This window comes from Pipistrellus hanaki (genome assembly GCF_964339955.1).
Source record: "Pipistrellus hanaki genome assembly, chromosome: 6".
Taxonomy (NCBI): domain Eukaryota; kingdom Metazoa; phylum Chordata; class Mammalia; order Chiroptera; family Vespertilionidae; genus Pipistrellus; species Pipistrellus hanaki.
The window spans coordinates 42,060,836-42,083,324 of NC_140508.1; the positions used below are offsets into that span (position 1 = coordinate 42,060,836).

A 22,489-nucleotide genomic window follows, 5' to 3' on the forward strand; every position below is an offset into this window, starting at 1 on the left:
TACTTTAATGTTAAAGTAAAATCATTGCCTTCACAGATTAGATCTTACATACTTTCCTGTTAACTTCATATTTAGGTTTCTTGGATGACCACTGGTTCTCTGGCATTAACCAGTGTGTGAGATTGAGGCCTCCACCCTGTAGTTAGGAGTTATGCTTGGCATTGACCACTATCATTTTGTCATTTGTCTACGGCTGGGTTGGCTCCTGAAAACGGATGTTGATAGTGACATCTAGTGGACCTTGAGTGACTAAAGTCTGGGACCTATAAAATGTTAAATAATTGTTCAAGTAACTGGTTGAGGAACCAACTCTGTCTTTGCTGTTCCCATATTCTAAAATGAAAATGTACTCTCTGTAATCCAGTCTGATGTACCTAACAATACAGTATCTCAGGGGTATTGAAAATTTACTTCTTCTTCCTGCAGACAGAAGACCCAACCATGGAGCGACCCTACACGTTTAAGGACTTTCTCCTCAGACCAAGAAGGTGAGGCCTCGGAGGCAGGGGTCCATTATGCCTTGGCTATTGGTTTTCTCTGAGGAAAATTTAGCAACTTTTCCTGTTTTACCTTTTTCAAAAGTCATCATAAATATGAAAGATATAACCAAGCCATATCCTTTATAACCAATGTTCTTCTGTCATACAGTCATAAATCTCGAGTTAAGGGATTCTTGCGATTGAAAATGGCCTATATGCCAAAAAACGGAGGCCAAGATGAAGAAAACAGTGAGCAGAGGGAAGATATGGAGGTAAGAGCATGAGGCCTTGGTCTCTCTTTCTTTCCTAAGATCATATGACTATTTCATCGTAAGATTTTATTATTTAAGGAAATAAGGTTTATAAAGCTTTTAAATATGAAAAAACAACTTAAAAGTGCCTGTGAATCTGTCTTTGATCATCTACCAGTGTGTTTGTTTTTAGTAAAAAAAGATGAACTTTTCATCTTACATTAAAACACTAATAATTGAAAAGATTTCTCTTTATAAAATGCTAACCTCTATTTTAATACCCACCCCTATGTGAATTCTCCTCACATATTTAATTCTGTTATTACTTTGGACTCTCAGCTCTTTGTAAATTCCATTTAGCAATTGGAATTGCTTCAAAGTGGATCAAGTGATTTAGAAAAACTTGCCCAGGTCTCTCACGCGTTTGGCCCACAGGTGACAGCGTGCATCAGGCAAGCTTTACTCTAGGAATGCCATTTTGGAATGAGCTTTCAGGGGAATTTTCTTTCTTTCCCTCCTGGCCTCGCTGCCTTTTAACTTGCTAGTCACATATCTAATCCGTGGGTCCTATTGTACCTTCTCAGCACATCCTTCTGACAGTGCTGTTTTGTTAGAGTCTTCCCCTGTCCTGAAAATGTCCACTAAACAAAGCCTCTCTATGGCTTGTTTTACACATCTGTTTGCAGCTGTTGCATATATGTGATATGTGACTTACGAGGGCAAGTCAACTGAGCCTCCCGTGGACCCAGAGGTCAGATTTCCAGGCGGTATTTCATCTGTGAGCTTTCATCTGTGAGGAGGAGTGAAGTGGGAGGTAGACAGTCATGAATGTCAAGCACATCAACAGATTCTTATCTCAAATCCAAGGAATTACACTCTTCTAACCTTCCAACCATAGTAACCTGTGAATTACTTCATTTTCCAGTGACTTTACTAGGGATGTTAGGAAGGAATACTTAATGCCTAAAATATGTGTTGCAAAAATTTAACTGATTCCATGGAGCCTGTTTATGTGGCCCCAGTCAGTAGGGGGTGTAAGTAGAATGCCACAGCATCCAGACATCTCTGGCTCCCGGGATTGTACTGGATGGGGAATGTGAGCTTCACCCCCCCCAAAGCCAACCTTCAGGGACAGCCTCCCTCCTGGTCACTGGTGCTGCAATCATGTTAGAACACACGCGGTGCGGCTTATCTCCCAGCTCCCCTTTGCCTCTGGGAGGTGTTGAAAGGATGGCAGCTGTAACATGACCCGTGTCAGTGCCCTGGCTTTGTATAGCCTTGGAGGCTTCTGGGTCAACATAACGAATATTCAATGTGGAAGGAGTAGAAAGTGACTTAAAAACACAGCAGACAGTACATTACCAACCCTTATGGCTCCTTCTAGTGCAATCATCTTAAGGCCACAATTAGTTGCTCAAAATATTTTAATACTCTCATAGAATTGGAGTGTTTTTTTGTTTTGTTTTGTTTTATTTTTGTCCCTTTTGGGGAATTTCTTCAGATGTGGCACAGGAAGCCACTGCAGGAGCCAGAGAGCAGCAGAAAAAGGACATGGGCACTGTGAGTGTCTTCCTTACCCAAAGACCCAGCCTCATGACCTTCCCTGTGATCTTACTCTGCAGCACGGGTGGGAAGTCGTGGACTCGAATGACTCGGCTTCTCAGCACCAGGAGGAACTTCCTCCTCCTCTGCCCCCTGGCTGGGAAGAGAAAGTGGACAATTTAGGTCGGACTTACTACGTCAACCACAACAACCGGACCACTCAGTGGCACCGACCGACCCTGATGTGAGTACTGTAGGATGATTAGGAACACACATCACCATCTGCAGGTAGGGCCAAACGTGGCAGCTCTTTGAGCCGGGCATGGGAAATATATCTCATGTCTGTAAAAGCACGTGGTACCTCAGGGTTGCCCTTCATTGAGTTCAAGAGCATGGCAGCCTGCCGGAATTCACTTATGATGAGGAAGCCCTTGCCTTTGATCACATTCTGCTATTTTATGAACTAGCTAGAGGCCCAGTGCATGAAATTTGTGTACTTGGGGGGGCTCCCTCAGCCCGGCCTGCACCCTCTCAAAGTCTGGGAGCCCTCGAGGGATGTTCAACTGTGGCTCCCCTTTGGGAAGCAGGCTTAAGGGGCCTAAGCTGCAGTCAGTCAACTTTGGCACTGCCACGGAGGCAGGAGAGGCTCCCACCACCTCCACTGCGCTTACCAATTGTGAGCCTGGCTTCTGGCTGAGTGGTGCTCCCCTGTCTGCCCCCTGGTGGTCAGTGCGCATTATAGTGACTGGTGGCTTTTCCCCCATTTGGTCAATTTGCATATTAGCCCTTTATTATATAGGATTGATTTGTCTGTCTGATTTATGAAACACAAAGCAGAGATTACATTTCTTAGATTAGTCTTTTCTTTGGTGATATCATTTCCCTCTTCTTCAGCTTCCTTTTCTCACTAACCCAGAATGGAAAACAACAAGCAAATTGGCCTTGCAGTGTTCTCTTTCCCTTAAGATTTGGGATTTTTATTCCCTTTAATTACTTGATTTAGAAACCCTCTTAAAATTTTTTGTTTTCCCTTTTTGGGAAATTTCTATATCACCCCTTTGATATAATTAGGAACACATGGGAGGGTTGCAAACTCAGAATTAGTAATTACTGCTTATTCTGATCCCTCCCCAACCTTAGGGAGGCAGTACACTGATTACTGTTTTGTTTACTTGGCAATTTTTGGTTTGATGATAACAAATAAACACTAGTTAAACCTCAGCTACTATAAAAAAGGATTTGAAGTAACTTGTTTCTATTTACTTATTTTTAATTTATCTTAATTGTTGAAAGTATTACAGATGTCCCTTTTATTTCCTCCATTGACCCCTTCTACCTCACCTCCCTCCCCCTTAAACCCAGACCTTCACCATACTATTGTCTGTGTCCATGGGTTATGCATATAAGTTCTTTGGTTAATCTCTTCTCACTCACCCCCACCTTCCTTCTGAAATACATCAGTCTGTTTCATGCTTCTGTGTCTCTGGGTTTATTTTGTTCTTTAAATTCCACATATGAGTAAGATCATGTGATACTTGTATTTCTCTGACTGGCTTATTTCCCTTAGCTTATTTTTAAATCACCTATATCTCAAGACCTAAAACTGTTAATATGCAATAAAAAGTAAAAACAAAGTATTAAAAGAAGGAAAAGAAAAAATTATTCTAGCAATCATGAGTTCCCTAGCAGCCAAGATAAGGAGATAATTATCAATGAGTTATATAATTTGCAACAGGTACTAAAGGCCAAGTATATCAGGTTAGATAATTGTCTCCTTAACCCAGACTCTGAAGGAAATTTGCTGATGATATTTTGAAACAAGTGGTATTAGCAATGTGATGGGTGGATGGTGGTGTTGATAACTCTTCTCTTTAGAAACTTCGAAGATATTCTGAGTAGGGAAAGTAGCCAAGAAGTTTGGTCTGGGTTTTGTTGATTTAGAACTAGAGCTTGCTCAACAAACAGCCAGTCCTTCCTAAGCCTTCAGATGGCTACTTATGAATATGAGCTGTCCTTGGTCAGCTTTGGACTACCCAGCATGGACACCAGCTCATTGCCCCCAGGACAACAGAATATCAGGATATTGGGGTGATGCTAAACTCTTTTTATTGTAATTTTTTCCCCATGGAAATGATTCAGTGATCTTTCAAATTAAATTAAATTAGATATTTTTCTATTTTCCTTTGGTTAATGGCCATAGCTGTTAAAACTGTTATAAGTCATTTGACTACTCTAGCTATTTGTAGTTTAAAAAAAAAAACGAACCTACCTTGGATTTGGTAATATGTAGTGATCAGAAGAATCTTGGTAGCGATAACCCTAAGCAAAACACCATAACCTACCTTTGCTAAATATCGTAAGAAAGTACCTTAAAACATAGCACTCTACGGGGACCAATATGTCATGTGACCTCTGTAGAAAAGTGACCACTACAACTCACAAAGGAAAAAATACTTATGGCCAATATATCAATGGAAATTTTTCACTTTCTTTTTTTTATATTTTATTGATTTTTTTACAGAGAGGAAGAGAGAGGGATAGCGAGTTAGAAACAACAATGAGAGAGAATCATCGATCAGCTGCCTCTTACACATCCCCTACTGGGGATGTGCCTGCAACCAAGGTACATGCCCTTGACCGGAATCAAACCAGGGACCCTTCACTCCGCAGGCCTACGCTCTACCCACTGAGCCAACCCGGTCTCAGCAAATTTTTCACTTTCATTAATAATTACTTTTTAATTGAAATCTATATTGGGGGGATAAATTGTGATAATTGCAACTTTAGCTACCTCCCAGAGTTGTAAAACTAATAAGGGAATCACTGCAAAAACTCTTGATGTGGTTTTCTAAACATAACCATCTTGGGTGGCCATGTACCAAAGAATTAAACCAAAACAGAAGATGTAGCTTGTGTAATGCTGGCAAAGCAGGAGATCAGAAGCAACATGGGAAGATGCGGTTCTTCATCCAAGTACAGGTCCATAGGAAGTTTAGGAGAAGTCAGTGATGTGATCATCCCCATCCCTGAGGCAGCTGAGCTCCAAGGAGAGGTGGAGCCAGGGAGGACACAGCAGGACTCTGGGTGGAGCTCGTGGAATGGCTCCTTTTCAACAGGTGACGTCTGGAAAGCCAAGAAGAGTGAGATAAGTAGAGTGGGTTTCCACAGTGACCTCTTGATCCATCTGTGCTGTTTGAGAACTCGGGGTTCTTTCCCCTTAACTTTATTTGGCTTGGCCTGAAGCCCTCAAGCCTTACAGAATTAAGGGATTGTTTTAATACAGAAAAAAATTGTTTTCAGAAGTCAGTTTTCACAGAATACTCCAGTACTTGTTGGAGAAAAATTGATATTGTGAAGTCTGTATTAATCGCTGTCTCTGAGAATATCACCTAATGATTAATGATTACCATGTGCTAATAGAGAATTGGGACACTCCTGGTAATTCTCATTTCTTACCTTGTGCCCCAAACTTCAAACACTAAAAATTGTTCACCCTGAAAAAATCTCAGTGCCCTCAGACTTTTTACAAGGTCTGTCTCCACCCTCTCTCCTCCAGACTCGCCACCACAGTCATAAATATGCAGTGCACCCAAGTGGCCCAGTCATGCAAGCCGCTTCCTCATTACTTTCCCTTCTTTTTGGCTCCATGGCTGTGCTACTTCCCTCCCCAACCCTCCAAAAAGAGGGGGGGAAACCTAGAACATGCCCTTCCCCAGCTATCGCCAGCTTAATGCACCTTCCTCTGGGAAGCCGGACCCCTTTAGGCAGGTGTCCCTGCAAAAACCTTGGGCTTCCCCAGTCCTGACTCGGAGCACAGAATATTCTAATTCCCTGTTGGAGAAGATCTATCCTTTGCACCTGGCACAAGGTCAGAGCTCAGCCAGTGCCTACTGAATGACTGACTACAGATGAGTCACTTCTGAAAATGATCTAGGCACATGGTTTCCTGAACTGTCTAGGACAGGCTTAGGTCTGGATGCAAACTAGAACAGAAGGTGACCAGAGAAGACACCCCAGCTCCCTCAAGTTTGATGGTGGCTTTTAAAACACCCCTCATTTTAAATTTATCCGTTTCCTATTTTAACATAAATGCTAGGCTTTTTACTATAAAAACAACAGCTTTTTTTTTAAAGGTGGGGAATTACATGACGATGATAAATGAAGATGAACTTTTAAAATCACTTAATTTGCACTTAATTTAGCTCTCTAAACTACTTTGTATATCTTTCCCTGTCTTAGCAGTAGTACAGTCATATAGTCACTAATGTATGTGAATGTAAATGATCTGGCACACTGATCTTAATTGGCACTGAACTTGATAAATTTGGTTTTTCTTGTCTTTATTCATTTGTACATTTTCCATGAAAGTTAAATGAAGAATACATATGTGAAATTAATGACTGACAAAAATTGAAATTGTCATTCTTTAGATTTTTTCTGGCCCAAGGTAAAACCATTTTTCTGTTTTAGTTTGTCAGATTAGGAATATTTCACATGTTTATCTGGCCATTAGTGACTATATTTCCAGTCAGTTTCAACAACTTCTGTTCCAAACCCTCTCATTCAGTTAATTAAATACCATGGTGTGAACATTTTCATGTTAGCACTAAAGACCATAAAAGCCATGTTTGGAATTTCAAAATCAGAGGTATCTGGTTTCTTTATGCTCTTTAGTTGCTTCTGGTTCACACAGATTACTAATTATTTGAGCATGTTGGGTACGGAAGATTAGCATAATTGATTTTAAATGCCCTTTTAAAAAAGCACACCAGTTCTTCCAAAATAATGGACTTTTGTATACTTCTGAAAGATACAGAATACAGAGAGAATAATAAAAACTTATTCTTTTCAACCTCTCAGAAGTCCCTGTAACAATTCAAGTATGTGCTAGGGCCTGGCACGTGTAGCATGCACACATTAGTCTCTCTGTTGATTGAATAAGTGATAACTGATATTTCAAGTGAAGATTTCAAATTTTAATGGAACTGTTATTTGCAAATTATTTTTAAGGAAAGCCAGTCATTATAAAGTGATATTGCTTTCATCCTCAATAAAAAGTGAAAGAGGACAATGTAAAGTTTACTTTGCCTTCTTAGACACTACTGAAGTATTTTACACATTTTATTAAGGTATTCTTATCATTCTGATCTACTTTTTGTGAGCTTTGTAATACCTTATAATTACTTTGGATAAGCATTGTTTGCTTAAAAAATAATGCCCTGTAAAAATGACTATAGCAACATGAAACCACAAGTAGCAATATTACATTTCCTAATATACTCCATAGTATCATTTTTATCATTCTGTTTTGGTGGTTTCAGAAATTTTATTAGAATACTTGGGTGTTCCTGGATTGCAATTATTTTCTCTATGGCCATAATTGTCTTTTTCTGAAGGTATTTCCATTTAGTGTCCTGTCTTTTGTTTAGTTATACTTTATAATATATAAAGTATATAATAAAAACCTAAGCGACCGTTACAGCGGAACCACCAGTCACTATGATGCACACTTACCACCAGGGGACAGATACTCAACACAGGAGCTGCCCCCTGGTGTTCAGTGCACTCCCATAGTGCTGCTCAGTCAGAAGCTATGCTCACAGATAGTGAGCACAGCAGGTGGTGGCAGGAGCCTCTCTTGCCTCCATGGCAGCGCTAAGGAGCAGCAAGCAGGCAGACTGTAAGGAGCGAGGGGTCCCGGACTGGACTGTGAGGGGGCGCAGACAGTCCAGTCCTGAGGGAAGCACCAACACCCCCATTCCCATCCCCACCCCAACAGTGCACAAATATCAAGTATTACTATAAAATATGCAGGATATATTTCTGTTAGAGTTCAAAAGTTTGTATATTGGATGTGCAGATACAATAAAGCTTCATTAATTCAGATTTTCATAATAAATTATCATTTTAATATGGATTAAATGAAAGCTAACCTTCATCCTACCTCCTTTACCAGTAAAATTAATTGTGTAGAGATGCCTATTGGAAGGACATAAACCATTTCAAGAGTCACCTATTTATTTGTATACAAGGCTGTTAGTTGCAAACTCTTTACCGTTCAGGAGCCCCACAGGCTCTTTATTGGGATGCAGTATTTGTTTGTTTGAATGTTTAAAACTTATGATTTAGGAAACATCTGTAACAAGGACCCCTGATTAATACTATATTTCAATTAGTCTAAAATAATCTTTTCAAATATTTTGAAATATTAATTTGTGGCATCATTTTCGCCAACTGAATATGATGTCTTATCAAAGGAGTCTGTGTGAGTTTTCTCTGAGAAACATTTTGACATTTAAACTTGTCCTCTAAAAGCCCCCAAAATATGGTGGAAGAATTCTCATTGTCAGCTTGTTGAACATAAGTGCACTGTCATTTTAGTAGGTGCCAGGCCCTTGGTGAGTGTTGGACTCTTGTTGAGGGGCCACTTACTAATATTGGGTCCTCTCTCTCCACCCCCCTGTCCTCAGGGATATATCCTCCGAGGCGGAGAGCAACATCCGGCAGATCAACCAGGAGGCTGCCCACCGGCGCTTCCGCTCCCGCAGGCACATCAGCGAGGACCTGGAGCCCGAGTCCTCCGAGGGTGGAGAGGGCCCTGAGGTGCTGCGCCCTGCTGCCCCAGACTCTGCACCCCCTCCTCTCCGTGTCCCCAACTTGATTCTATGCTGTGATTTCCTTTCTCCATAAAAGCTATCTAATGGTCTCATGTCTAATTGACAACTATAGAGATATTAATTTAGAAAGTGCTCATAAAAGCCATGTTTTGTGAATGCATGTATCTATATTATTACCAAAAAAAATGACATTTGGGGGATCTTAAGATTTTTTTACTCCATATTTGCAATTGAATGAGCCCTGTAACTTGCTTGGGTACAAGCTATTACTGAATACTTTTGACATCACAAAAGACATGTATTACCAAGAAAATACTAATTGGATGAATAGAACTGTTTATACTTTACCCTGAAATATTTATGGTAAATTACTGGGATGGAGGGAGTTATGAATTGAAGAACAAATGAACAATTATCATAATTTTTATGCTGCCTTAACAGCTCTGTTTACTTACTAGAAATCCATTGAAGGTATTACATCAGGAAGATCATTTATAAAATGATCCAGTGATCAAAATTTGAAAAGCCAAATTGATTCTCTAAAAATTTACTGAAAGGTACTTTGCACTGTTGTTTAATTACAGATTATAGCATCTATGCTGTTTTCATTGTGAATCCTCAGCAGTTAGAGTGAAAGGAACTCCATGGAAATTATCAATGAATTCTTGAGATTATTTTTTAACCCATGCATTTAGTAATGAAAGCTAGAGGTCAGTCATAGCCCAGAGAGGTGGTATTATAAAGTGGTTAAGAGCACAGCCTGTGGAAACTGGCTTCCTTGGTTCAAGACTTGGTCCTGCCACTTTGTAGGTCTCTTACCTTAGGCAAGTCCCCCTCTGTGCTCAGTTTCCTCATCTGTTAATTAAGGTTGTAGTCATATCTTTCCCATGGTTCTTGAGAAGATTGTTTGCCTCCTACGTGCTCAGTAAATGTTAATTATAGTTATGATAATGGTTATAGTTAGGGAGGGAAAAAAGGATTCCTCCTTCCTAGCCTTTACCTCTTCATCTCATCCATTGGTAGCCTTGGGAGACCATTTCAGAAGAAGCGGCTATTGCTGTAGACTCCTCCCTCAGTCTGGCGCTGCCCCCACCACCCTCCTCCCCATCCTCTCGGACCAGCCCTCAAGAGCTGTCCGAAGAACTGAGCAGAAGGCTACAGATCACTCCGGACTCCAATGGGGAGCAGTTTAGTTCTTTAATTGTGAGTACTCGTCCTGTTTGAGAAGTTAAGCAAATATTTTATCATGTTTTTGTTGCTTTAAGAGAATCTTGTATGCAAATAATGACCAAGGGTTTTCTAGCTCCCAGATAATTCTGACATTTTTCTAAAGTTTCTCCTAACCTAGGGGAAGCAAGACTATACCAAAACTGGCCACGCAGGTGAGAATCTTTCTTGATTTGAAAAGAATGCAAGAAAATAAGAGTTCATGACTTCCATAATTATCAGCTTTAACCATGTAGAATTTCTCCTCCCAGCCAAAGGCTCATACATAGTATTCTCATCACAAAGGTGGCTTTTTGCATTGGGGACATGGAGATATCGGGCCTCCCAATTAGTCCTCTTAAACCATACTCATTTCAGAGATGTAGGCATGGTCTTTAAGGGACCCATCCAAGACAAAGTTCCAATAGGAGATAGAAAACATCTACATCCCAGAAAACCAGTCCTTAAGAAACCAAGATGGCGGCATAAGTAATCACCTAACTGCAGCCTCACACAACAATTTCAAAAAATACAGCTAAAATATAAGGTGGACATTATCCAGAACTACAGGAAAGTTGACTGACTAGAAATTCTACAACTAGAAGGAAAGAAAACCAGAAGGAGAATCAGAGGAGCTGTAAAAGCCTAAGGTACAGAGACACATTGCGTGTGCGGAGAGGACGGAGCCAGAGAGGAGTGGCGGCTGAGTGCCTGGCTGGCATTCCCTAGCAGGAAGGAGATAAAAGCTCCGGACTGTGCTGAACCCCAGTTCCGACAGCACTGAACCCCAGTTTTGAGCAAGACCCTGGGGACCTAGACACATACAGAGGGAATCTGGGCTGTAAGGCAGAAGCTCAGGGGAGCGGTGAAAGGCAGAGCCCTGGAGTCAAGCACATTTCGCACAGAGGACAGACTGTTGATTGAGCCGCTGGATTGCCGTAGTGGGAAGGAGACATAAGCTCGGGACTGCTTTTAACCCCACTTCCAACTGCACTGAACCCTAGTTGCGGGCTCGTTGGGGGAAAGACTAGACTGTCTGGTAGCTGGCGAAACTCTAGGGCACCTTTCTCTCAGAGGTGCTTGCATTGAGTACACTGAGGAACACTGAGACTCAGGAACCTCATAGGGCAGGGCTAACCAGGAGCCAAGGCTGTAGGCTCCACCCTGAAACTCCGCCCCATCCAAGCTGAGCACAGAGGTTCTTTCAGTTTTCCAAGTCTAGTTCAATAAGGCTGTCTCCTGGCATAGATACAGCTGATCCTTCTACCCTACCAACTCAGGGAAGCAGCAAAAATGCCAAGACAAGGAAACAGATCACAAATGAAAGAAATGGAGGACAAAAAGCGACTGGATATAGAGTTCAAAACCACGCTTATAAGGTTTTTCAAGAATCTCCTACAAAAGGCCGATAAAATAAACAAGACCTATGAAGATATTAAAAGGGACCAACTATCAATAGAAATAATAAAGGATCAACTAGAAATAAAGAATACATTTTCTGAAATAAAAGATATTATACAGAACAGAATGGTAGATTGCAAAAATAAAGTCAAAGATTTGGAACACAAAGAGCCAGAAGACACTCCTCCGCAGAAGCAAGAAGACAAGAGAATCCAGAAAGTTGAAGATAGTGTAAGAAACCTATGGGACAACTTCAAGCGAACCAACATCAGAATTATGGGTGTCCCAGAAGATGAGAGAGAGCAAGATACCGAAAACATATTAAAAGAAATAGTGACAGAAAACTTCCCCCACCTGGTGAAAGAAATAGACTTACAAGTCCAGGAAGCGCACAGAACCCCAAACAAAAGGAATCCAAAGAGGACCACACCAAGACACATCATAATTAAAATTTCAAGAGCAAAAGACAAAGAGAGAATATTAAAAGCAGCAAGATAAAAGCAGGTAGTTACCTATAAAGGAGCACCCATATGATTGTCAGCTGATTTCTCAACAGAAACCATGCAGGCCAGATGGGAATGGCAAGAAATATTCAAGGTGATGAATAGCAAGAACCTACACCCAAACATACTCTACCCAGCAAAGCTATCACGCAGAATTGAAGGCCAGATAAAGAGCTTCACAAATAAAAAAAAGCTAAAGGAGTTCATCATCGCCAAACCAGAATTATATGAATTACTGAAGGGGGTTCTTTAGGAAGAGGAATAAAATAAAGATAAAAATTATGAACAACAAATATGTAACTATCAACAAGTGAATCTAAAAACCAAGGGAATTAAAAAACCTGATGAACAATATTAACTGGTGAATATAATAGAATCAGAGGTACAAAAGGGAAGTGGACTGACAATTCTTGAGGAAAAGAGGAGTGGGGGGTGCGGGAAGAGACTGAACATAAACTGTACACCTATGGATGAGGACAATGGGGGGTGGGGAAAGGGCAGAGAGTGGGGTGGGAACCTGGTGGAGGGGGAAAAAATGAGGAACTTTTGTAATAATATGAATAATAAAGATTTATTTAAAAAAAAAAAAAAGAGGGGTTGTGGATTTGGGACACTGACATCAGGGTAGTAGCATTTGAATTGGGGTTCTCAACAATTAAGGACACTCTTTCTAGAAGCTTTTAGATGGGGCTGGGCCTTGGTAAGAAGCAGCTGCAGCAGCCATGAAGAACTCTGTGCTTGATAATACAAAACTGCAGAAAAAGCCCATAGAAAATTCCTGCTTGAGCTTGAATCTAAGAATAAATGCAGTCTTAGTTTCTTGAGAAATTGAACTTAAAGATGTTCTATAGTAAAGATGGGAGTGATTTCACTGAAAATAGTATCTAAAAAAAAAAAAGTCATTATTGCGATCATATAAAATGTAAATGGGTAGGACTGCATGATATGTAAAACAAGTAAATACAAAATTGCTCCTTATTCAGTACATTGTTTTTATTTTAACAGACAAACATTGCCCAATTTTGTGAGATGCAATGATTATTTAATGTGGTTTTATATTCAAAGTCTGTTAATGGTTTTCAGAAAGAGAAATAGCACTGAGATGAAAATTTAGTACTAAAGGGGCAGAGATAGAGAGTTTTCATATGTAGGACATTTGAATTGATAAAACTGTTGCTATGGAAACAATATAAGCAATGAAGTCATATATTTAAAACCAATAAAAGGAAGTATTGCAATAAGTATAGCAATTATATACGGGACATTATACATTACCCATTTGATTTACTAGCTTAGCCTCACTATTTCTCCTCATTCCTTATCTGTATGACTTTAACTCCATTGAGAAGCCAACATTGTAAATATCTGACCCTTCAGAAGTAGCACAAAATTATGTTTGAGTCTCCCTGGATATAGAATCCAACTGGTTCTTTGTCAATAATAATAATCCAAATATAGAAAGATCCAAGTGCCATCATGACCAAACAGTCACCATAAAATGCATGGCACACCTCTGGCCCCTGAGCCACTCGCCATGAGGGGGGCGTGGGGGAGTGGCGGGCGGGACTAGAGACTGTTGAGCTGCAGTGGGCTGCTTAGCAGGGCAGCAGTGAGCTTAGCAGAGCAGTCGCAGGGCCAGGGAAGTTTCACGGAGCAGTCGAGGGGGTTGGGGCGGGGAGCCTCACAGAGCAGTCATGGGGTGGGGGGAGTTTCCCCAAGCAATCACAGGGCTGTGAGCATCCTGGAGCATCCTGGGATGGGGAGCTTTACGCAGCGTGGCAGGGCGACAGAGGCCAGCGACAGAGGCCAGGGTAGGCCTACGAACCCTAACCGCGCACAATTTCATGTATGCTGGGCCCCTAGTAGTCAATAAATGTTTAATAATCATATCTCAGTGTTCCTTTCTATAGCATGCATCCCAAAACAAATGATAAGACTTCCAGCTTTCAATTTCCATTTTTCAAGGAACCCTACAGTGTTATGGTGACCTGTCGAATTCCCTTTCATGCTTTGATCTTGTTTCCTTATTTTTTGCTGTTATTTCTAACTAAGGATTAATCAAAACCCCAGTCTGCTTAAATCAGAGAATGAAAACAACTGCAGATAACTTGACTGCTGAAAGGACTACTCTCATTACCCTGAAAAGATGATGTTTTGTTTAATTGACTTCCATTATCATAGTGATGTGAATAGAACCAAGGGGTATGTTTTGTGATCCAATGAAACTCTTTCTAAGAATGTTTTCTTGATGCTCTGTGTCCTCTCCTCCCCTTCAGCAGAGGGAGCCCTCCTCAAGACTGAGGTCGTGCAGTGTCACCGATGCGGTCGCAGAGCAGGCTCATCTACCACCGGTAACCTACGTGCATTTCCCTTCCTCAGTTGGCTCTTTCAGGTTTTTTAAAAAAATCTTTGGGGCACCGAGGAAGAGTTTTTCCTGTGCAAATCCATGTACAATGTAAAGGAGATGCTCAAATTTCCTAGCAAATTGCCCAAGGAGAGTGAATTTCTAATACAAAGAGTTGTGTTAGCCACCAAAGTCTCTAAAATGGTAAAAACTCCATTGATTAGTTTTTTCACCCAAATTAATACCAATTCTGATGTGCTCACTTAACTAAAAGCATACATTAATAACTAATTTTTTAAAAGACTGAATTTAGTCCTTCTGTGCTCTGGTGATTGTATTTAAGAACATATTGAATACTTCTAAACAGGAAGAACTTTTCCAGGTGGGAGCGAGATAGGCTTTCCACAACTGATGACCTAATTAACCCCACACAGCCTCCTGTACCTTCTCCCTAAAGGAAGCTCTACTGGCTAAAGAATTAGCTACAACTTGTTTCCACTCTCCCACAGTTTCTATAGTTAGCAGCAAGTATGGAAGCGTGGCAATGTTTAATAATATAGGAAATAAATGAAAATGAGTATTCCAATTGGAAGGCAGACCAAAATTGCTTAGGGAGATGTTTGGTGTACATGTCAAAGAAAAGAAACATGTTGTGACTTGGTTTCTTCTTTTGGGGGGATAGAAACTATGTGCTTTTATTTTAGCATGTTCAGTGTGATGTTTGACCATCACCAGCTTTTTTATGACTCCGAATCCTCAATGGTTTTTAGCACTAATACTTTATTATGTGTGTTGGGGGGGAGGGGGGAGGCAAGGGACAATGCACTTACAGATTTTGAAAGCACAGTGTCTTTCCTGTTGTGTACACCTTTGCACAAGTCAGAAGGGTTTTTTTTTGCCTAGCTTTTATCTTTTATGTTTGCAAAATGAATGAATGAGTTCTCTAGTCAACTGAGTGGTCACAATAGGGATTCATTTGTGCCTTGTATCCAACGTGCTGGTTGATAAGAAGCTTGACTAGAGCGTCCTTTCTGGGATGGTTTCAGTTCAGGACTCCCCCACAACAATCAGCTGCGATGGGCTGGTGGGATCCTCCGCCTAATGATTCAGTGATCTTCCTTGATGAATTAATGGCACTTCCTCTCCTTTTCACAATCAATGTTAATTTTATTTGCCAAGGAGTCTATTTTCCTGGAAACAGATTACTCCTGCAAGCTCCTCCCTTATACTCTCCAAAGCTGAAAACTCACTGATCACCAGTGGCCTCTTGAATTTTGAGTGTGGCAGATTTAAGAACCTGCTCATTATTTAACAATGGGAGTAAAACCATCGTGGTGTTCAATTTCTTTTCCAAACAAGACATCTCATTATTGTTATTGAGGTTGTCAATTCATTGTTTGACCAAATTGAGGCTGCAGCCTGAGGCTCTGTGGATGGGAGGTTGACGGGGTCCTTGTTCCTCTGGTCGTCAGTGATCGCTCAGCTTTACTTGGACAGTTTCAAGGATTCTGATTCATGTCACCTGCCTCACTGGCTGCCACAGCAGTGATTCCTGATTCAATAAACAACGGGTGGTCTCCCTAAGTGCCTTTCACTGATGTAAATTATCATTTAACAGCCCAGTGCCCCAACTAGGAGAGCGCGTTCTTCAACTGTCACAGGTGGTGAGGAGCCAACGGTAATGATACCCTTGATCAGACTTTAACAGCAAAACTGTGGGTTGGTCTTAATATTTTGAATAATGGTGAATATGCTCCATCTTTTTGTGTGTGGGGAGGGGAGGGTGGAATATCAATTTTTTGTGCTGCAGAGATGCACATGGTTCTCTTTTTAAAATATATTTTTATTGATTTCAGAGAGGAAAGTTGAGGGGGAGAGAGAAACATCAACGATGAAAGAGAATCACTGATTGGTTGCCTCCTGCACACCCCCTAATGGGGATCAAGTGTCCTGATCAGGAATCAGACTCTGACCTCCTAGTTCATGGGTCAATACTCAACCACTGATCCACATCAGTCAGGCTAGTCTCATATAGTTTTATCAGGAAGACTGTCAAGCTTTAATTGCATTTAATTTGACCATTAAGAATATATTTTTCTCTCATCATTGATGTTTCTATCTCTCCCTCTCCCTTCCTCTCTGAAATCAATTATATATATTGCTGTTAGTGTTTGCACTTCCAATAAACTTTTGCTGTTTATTGGAATGGTTGGGTAAATGAAATTGGTTGGAAGAGAATCAGGAGAGCCACAGGCACTGAATGCAGTTGCACAAGTGGATGTTCAGTTGGGCACTGTAGCTATCTCCTGTGTGTTAAACACTGAGTTAGATTTTCTGTATCATGAGCTTGAACCAGTGATTCTCCTCAGAGGAATGAACAGATGTTTATGTACTACTTGGAGGATGGGAGGGGAGGAAGTACATTTAATAAGTTTGAAAGGTTTGGAAATAATGGTGTTTCTCTAAGCCAAGTATCTGTTATTGTTATTATTCGTTATTTAAAATAATAGATTTGACTATGTACTTTAATTGTCTGTTTTCTACTTGATCCCTGAAGACAGGCTAGCTTATAATTTATGCTTAGAGCTGCTATGGCTATTTAAAGAATTTTCCTTATTGTTTCACCTTTGTTATGTTTGTTATAATTGCTTATTACTTGAGAATACCTTTAAATACATATACAATTGCAGATTTTCTGAAGAATGTTGATGATTCTTAATGAACAACTTAGTTACATTGTTATAATGTAATGCTCAGCATTGTACACAGGAAAGTCAAATTTGCAATCAGCAAAAAATCAGCCTCATTTAAGGTAGTGAGCCGCAGTAATTGTGAAAGTCATGTGTTGGGTAGGCCAGGGTCAGCTTCCAGTAGAAGGTATGAACCTTCAAATGAAGTGGCACATTGCTTACTGTGCACTGGAAATTTCTGTGGCAGTAGAGCTGCAAGGTGGATGAGATCATTTCATGAAATAATTTTAGTAGAATTTAGTGCTGAGTATCCTCTTCCATCCATGTTTGCATTTTATTGGTCTTGGCAGCTGTTGTTAATATTGGAGTGTGTGGCACTGTGATATTAAATGGTGGGATAGACTGGTTGTGAGAGCACTGGGCTCCATGTCAGAGCGATTCCTGTGGCCATTAACGCAGCCCTCTTCTTGCCAGTACTCTCCCTTTCCCCACCAATGAATAAAAAACACAAAAGTTTGTTTTGGTTTTTTATTTTGAAGAATTGGGCCATAGAAGTAGTTCCTAAATATTTTACCTACTCTCATGCTTTCTCTGTACCTGGTCATCTTTTGGTTGCAATAAGCCAACTAATTTTATGGCCACATTCGAAGTTTCAGTAGGTTTGACAATATCACATTTGTTTCTTTTCCATCATTATCCCTTGTCACCAATGCCCTTTACTTTCTCTTTTCCAGTTCCATCTCCTAGCGTGTTTCATTCCCTCTTACACCCTCTCCCAACCTTCTCCCTGTCACCCCCACACAGAAGTGTACATGCTTACATTGGAACTGTGCTCTGCTCGCTCTCTCTCTCTCTCTCTCTCTCTCTCTCTCTCTCTCTCTCTCTCTCACACACATACACACACACACACACACACACACATACACACACACACACACGGGATCTCATGTACATTTCACTTAGCAACTTGATATTTTTCACTTACTGTTATCTCTCTGGAGCATGTTAATGATTACATAATTTTCAGTCATGCAAATGCACCAGTTTATATAATCTTCCCACCTTGGTGAGCATTCAGCCCCTTGTCCCACCCATTTTGGTCCTGCACCATGTTGCATACACCATCCTGGTCCACCTGTCTTTCCTTGGTAGTACTTTTATTTCTACAGATCCCGATTCTCACCTGCAGAACCACAATCCTTTCATTTATCACAAATAAGTACACTTTCCAGGGAGCTAAGCAGGAGCTCTCTCTGAGATGGAACAAGAGGGACTGCACAGTCGTTTTGCTCTTTGCTGTATAGACCCTAAAATAAACAGGTGACGGGAATGGCAGGGTTTGAGGGAATCTTGGGGCACTGGTGATAGTGCCAAGCATTTGTCATCTGGAAAAGCCTGTTTGAACTTTGATAGTTTAAACATAATTGATTCTCCCTTTTAATGAAATAATTGGAGCCAATATGCAGCTGTAGCACAATGGCTGTTTGGCGTTATGAAACACAGTAGTATATTCAGATGAAAAGCTATGAAATGTTAAATGAAGCTTACTATCCGTTTTAACATGTCTCTTGACTAATTAACTGTTTCTCAAGGTAGAATGAAATGAAGTGCATATGTGTATTCACATACACGGCAGTGGAAGTCTGATTTTGGCTCAGGGCTAGCCCCTTTGTGGTCTGTCATAGAAGCTGTGTCCTGCCCGTCCCTAGCTCTGAGTGAGAGGTTTTGAGTCACAAGTGGAATCACCATCACAGACTGTTCTCCATGGTCAAGAAATCTATAAGGAGAACATTTTTATGGCATCATCTCTATTTAGTGGTACTAAATTAAGGGTTACCAGTTCTCAGTAGAAGGTACAATGAACATTTTAATCAAATTCAGTGTTCTCTACTACACTACTACTTTCCCATAATCTGATTAGCCCTATTCACTGTGGATCTATGTGCTGGAATACTGTGCTGGAAGTCATACAGCCTTAGTAGGAATTCTGAGATTATCTAGGACATAGCCAAGCTATTCTAGTTATCAGCCCCCTCACAAATAACCTTTCCAGGGATGTTATAACTGCAAAGCTAAAGTTTCCAGTACGGAGTTTTCTCAGGGCCTATCTCATTGCCTCTCCCCAAAAATAACAGGGAGCAAGAAAAGCAACAAATTCCATTCAGTACTTCATTTAGCCAAAGCATTTTTGGTGTGTGCTCAGATACAAGAAGCCAACCATAGCTATGCAGGCTCCAAGGGGTGCTACTCTTAGAGTAGCACCCCCTTCCCCAGTGACAGATCTGATATACAGCAACCATACATCCAGGACTTCCTCCTGAGACAGCACTGACCTCAGATGTCCATCTCGGTGCCTCCTTGAGTCACTGAAACATCCTTGTTATTCCAGAGTTCTCCACCCGACTGCATTTCTCAGGCTGCTGCTTACCAGCAGAAGTGTCTCAGGAATCCTTTTCGATCTAATTTGGAATATCTAAATATAGTCACTCTATACTGGACATGTTTCTAAACCCGGAAACTGCCTGCGCTTCCTTCACCCTTTAGAGACAAGCTCCGCATGGACAGACAGGATAATACAGCCTCCGCTCGCCAGGAGCCTTCTAAGCTGGGGCAGTTGGAGTGTCCTAGTTGGTCCTCTTGGTTATATGCCACTGGTGTGTATGAGAACTCCTGGAGAAGGCCCTCTGTGTACTTTTCCCCCTGGAAGATACAATGTAAGGGCTCTAAACTGATGAAGATTTAGGAATAAGCTAGGAGAGTATCCCTGTGGCAGCTATATCAAGACATTTCTCTCATAGACAATGACATTTGATAATTTGAAATACCTTTAAGCTCTACATAATTTGGCAGTAAAATTTAGTATCTGAAACAGATTGTTGTTTTTTCTCTTAGCACATTAGCAGCCACCATTGCATTTAAGACTTAGGACATTAAGAACGCATTCTATAAGATTTTGGACTCTAGAGAGGTTCATTTCACACTAGATTTGAAGCTATTGGAAATCTACTTCTGTTTTCAAGACACTAGTGTTTTGGATACAAATAGAGTTAACTTGCTTTGTCTAGAAAAAAAATAATGTGTACATTACTTTGTTAAAGTGATCAGAAAACAACTGCACTAAATAATGACGATTTCTTACACAAACAGCCATCAGTGGCCTACGTGCACACCACGCCGGGCCTACCTTCAGGCTGGGAAGAAAGGAAGGATGCTAAGGGACGCACATACTATGTCAATCATAACAATCGAACCACCACTTGGACTCGGCCTATCATGCAGGTATGCAGATCGCCACACAACTGAAAATTGCAGGCAGTTGAAGCTGAAATGTACGTGACCTCCACACTGCTATTGTTTATGTATTGTCCTGAGAACCCATGTTTTAGAAATGTTTTTTTTTTCCCTACAAAGAAAATGTATTATTTTAAATATATATGCCTATGGAAGAATTTGGTCCCCAAATCACTCTATCTCTTAGATATATATTTTAAATGTCATGTGAAAGATATTTTCAAAGTAAGAGCTTATAGCAGTGTGTAGGGTCTCTCCCAACCCCTATCCCATTTTTTCCTGAGGCTCGTTTTCATGCCAGGTTAGTGATTCATTTTTATTTCCCTTGAATGTGTTTCCCCAACCTTCCCTTCCCCCATTATTATGGTTAATCATTTCCTCCATGCTTTAAATAGGCCAGACCTCTCATTACTGCTGGCTGTGTTGTTGTTTGGGGCCACACTCCCAACCGCACAAAGGGAGATCCTCACATGAAGCTAACTTGTTTTTGCTCCAATGTAGCTTGCAGAAGATGGTGCACCTGGATCTGCCACAAACAGTAACAACCATCTAATCGAGCCTCAGATCCGCCGGCCTCGTAGCCTCAGCTCGCCAACAGTAACTTTATCTGCCCCACTGGAGGTGAGAAGGCTACTCAGTGTACTTGGGGTCACGTCTATCCTGTGACTTCTCATTCTTTCTTTTCTCTTAGCTTGGACTTCAGTTTCGCAGCCACCTTCCTGTCTGATCATTGTGTTCTTGGTGAAGGGTGTTCTTGTGCAGCCTCATTACCTGCTTCTCTGTTGCGCCCAGCTCACATCCTTGGGCTCTCACCTGATTCTCATTCTCATAGGGCTGAGGCCATAGTGACTTGTGCTGTACATGTGGGCCCCTCTCTTCAGAACTTTCTCCATTCTTGTTGTTTATCGCCCCTTCTTGCCTATTACCTCATTAGACATGCATAATAACTCTTTCAGATAGCAGTGCTTATATTAAGTTTTAAACGATAGCTGTGGCTTTGACCATTTTTTGCCTTTGGACTGTAGGGTCTGTCATTGTATGGGCATACATGTTTCTGATGCATATCTGCACCCCTAAGTCATTGCTGTGCATCTGCGTTGCTCTCCTGTTTGTGTGGTCTTAATACCATATCTTAACATCACCGCATCAGAGTTGGAGAAGCCAGAGCACAAATGTTCAAGTTCTAAACTTGACGATGTCTTAGAGGTAGCTGTGGTATTCTCTGTGCCCTGGGCTTAAATGCTGATGATTGGGAATGAATGATAGCTCTCTTCCAAACTGTGATATAAATGTCATGGTAACCGTACAAGTCCAGGTGGTTTCTTCTTGTGCTCTGCAAATTGCCCATCCATTCTTCATCAGACTGTGAGCTCATTAAGAGCGGGGGCACGTCTTTCTCCATCCTTTGTAAAGTCCCCATCCATAATTCTCAGTAGAGTATAATATTTTTCGCATATATCCAATAGCTATCAAAGGATGGTGATTTTAAGTAATTAATGTTCTATGTTTAATCAGTAGAAAAACTTTAAAGTTTGATTGATTTAAAAGTAAAACAAATGACAGAAACAAATTTCTTAGGCGCTTCCTCTTGTCTCTTTCCAAATGGAACATTCGTGATACCCAAGTACATTTTGACACATCTGGACTAGCACCTGTAAGAGTTCTAATGCTCATTATTATTCCTTAGGGTGCCAAGGATTCACCCATACGTCGGGCTGTGAAAGATACCCTTTCCAATCCACAGTCCCCACAGCCATCACCTTACAACTCCCCCAAACCACAACACAAAGGCACACAGAGCTTCCTGCCACCCGGCTGGGAAATGAGGATCGCGCCAAACGGCCGGCCCTTCTTCATTGACCATAACACAAAGACTACAACGTGGGTAAGGTCGCTGCTTTTATTTGGCTCCGTTTCCATCGTGAGGTCTGACATTCATTCTCTCATCTCCTCACTCTGTACTCATGATTCTTGTAGAGAAGTTTCACTGACACTGAAGCTTGTCCCCAGAGGGTCTTCTCAGCCTGCTTCAAGATCTTGCACACAGGGACTGATGGGAGGGGTGATGGATGGGTGCGGGGTCAGGGCCAGCTGCCAGGTTGGATGCCTTTTCTCCAGAACATTCCTGGACAGCTGTAGTTCTGACAATTGACTGTATTTGGGGG

At 41.1% G+C, this 22,489-nt stretch overlaps 1 protein-coding gene across 15 annotated transcripts in view; it reads left to right on the plus strand.

Moving 5' to 3' along the window:
- Positions 1-22,489, plus strand: part of NEDD4L (NEDD4 like E3 ubiquitin protein ligase) — a 285,795-nt gene that overhangs the window by 216,834 nt on the left and 46,472 nt on the right. For 7 of the 15 annotated variants that reach the window (XM_084888495.1, XM_084888492.1, XM_084888496.1 and 4 more), the window contains 10 exons: positions 427-488; positions 649-751; positions 2,353-2,516; positions 8,743-8,875; positions 9,913-10,092; positions 14,276-14,350; positions 15,962-16,021; positions 20,181-20,312; positions 20,826-20,945; positions 22,012-22,209. In XM_084888495.1, the coding sequence (XP_084744621.1) occupies positions 442-488; positions 649-751; positions 2,353-2,516; positions 8,743-8,875; positions 9,913-10,092; positions 14,276-14,350; positions 15,962-16,021; positions 20,181-20,312; positions 20,826-20,945; positions 22,012-22,209 (1,212 nt within the window). In that variant the 5' untranslated portion in view covers positions 427-441. The remainder of the gene's footprint in view (positions 1-426; positions 489-648; positions 752-2,352; positions 2,517-8,742; positions 8,876-9,912; positions 10,093-14,275; positions 14,351-15,961; positions 16,022-20,180; positions 20,313-20,825; positions 20,946-22,011; positions 22,210-22,489) is intronic. The other 8 variants (XM_084888493.1, XM_084888486.1, XM_084888485.1 and 5 more) reach the window with 3 other exon arrangements.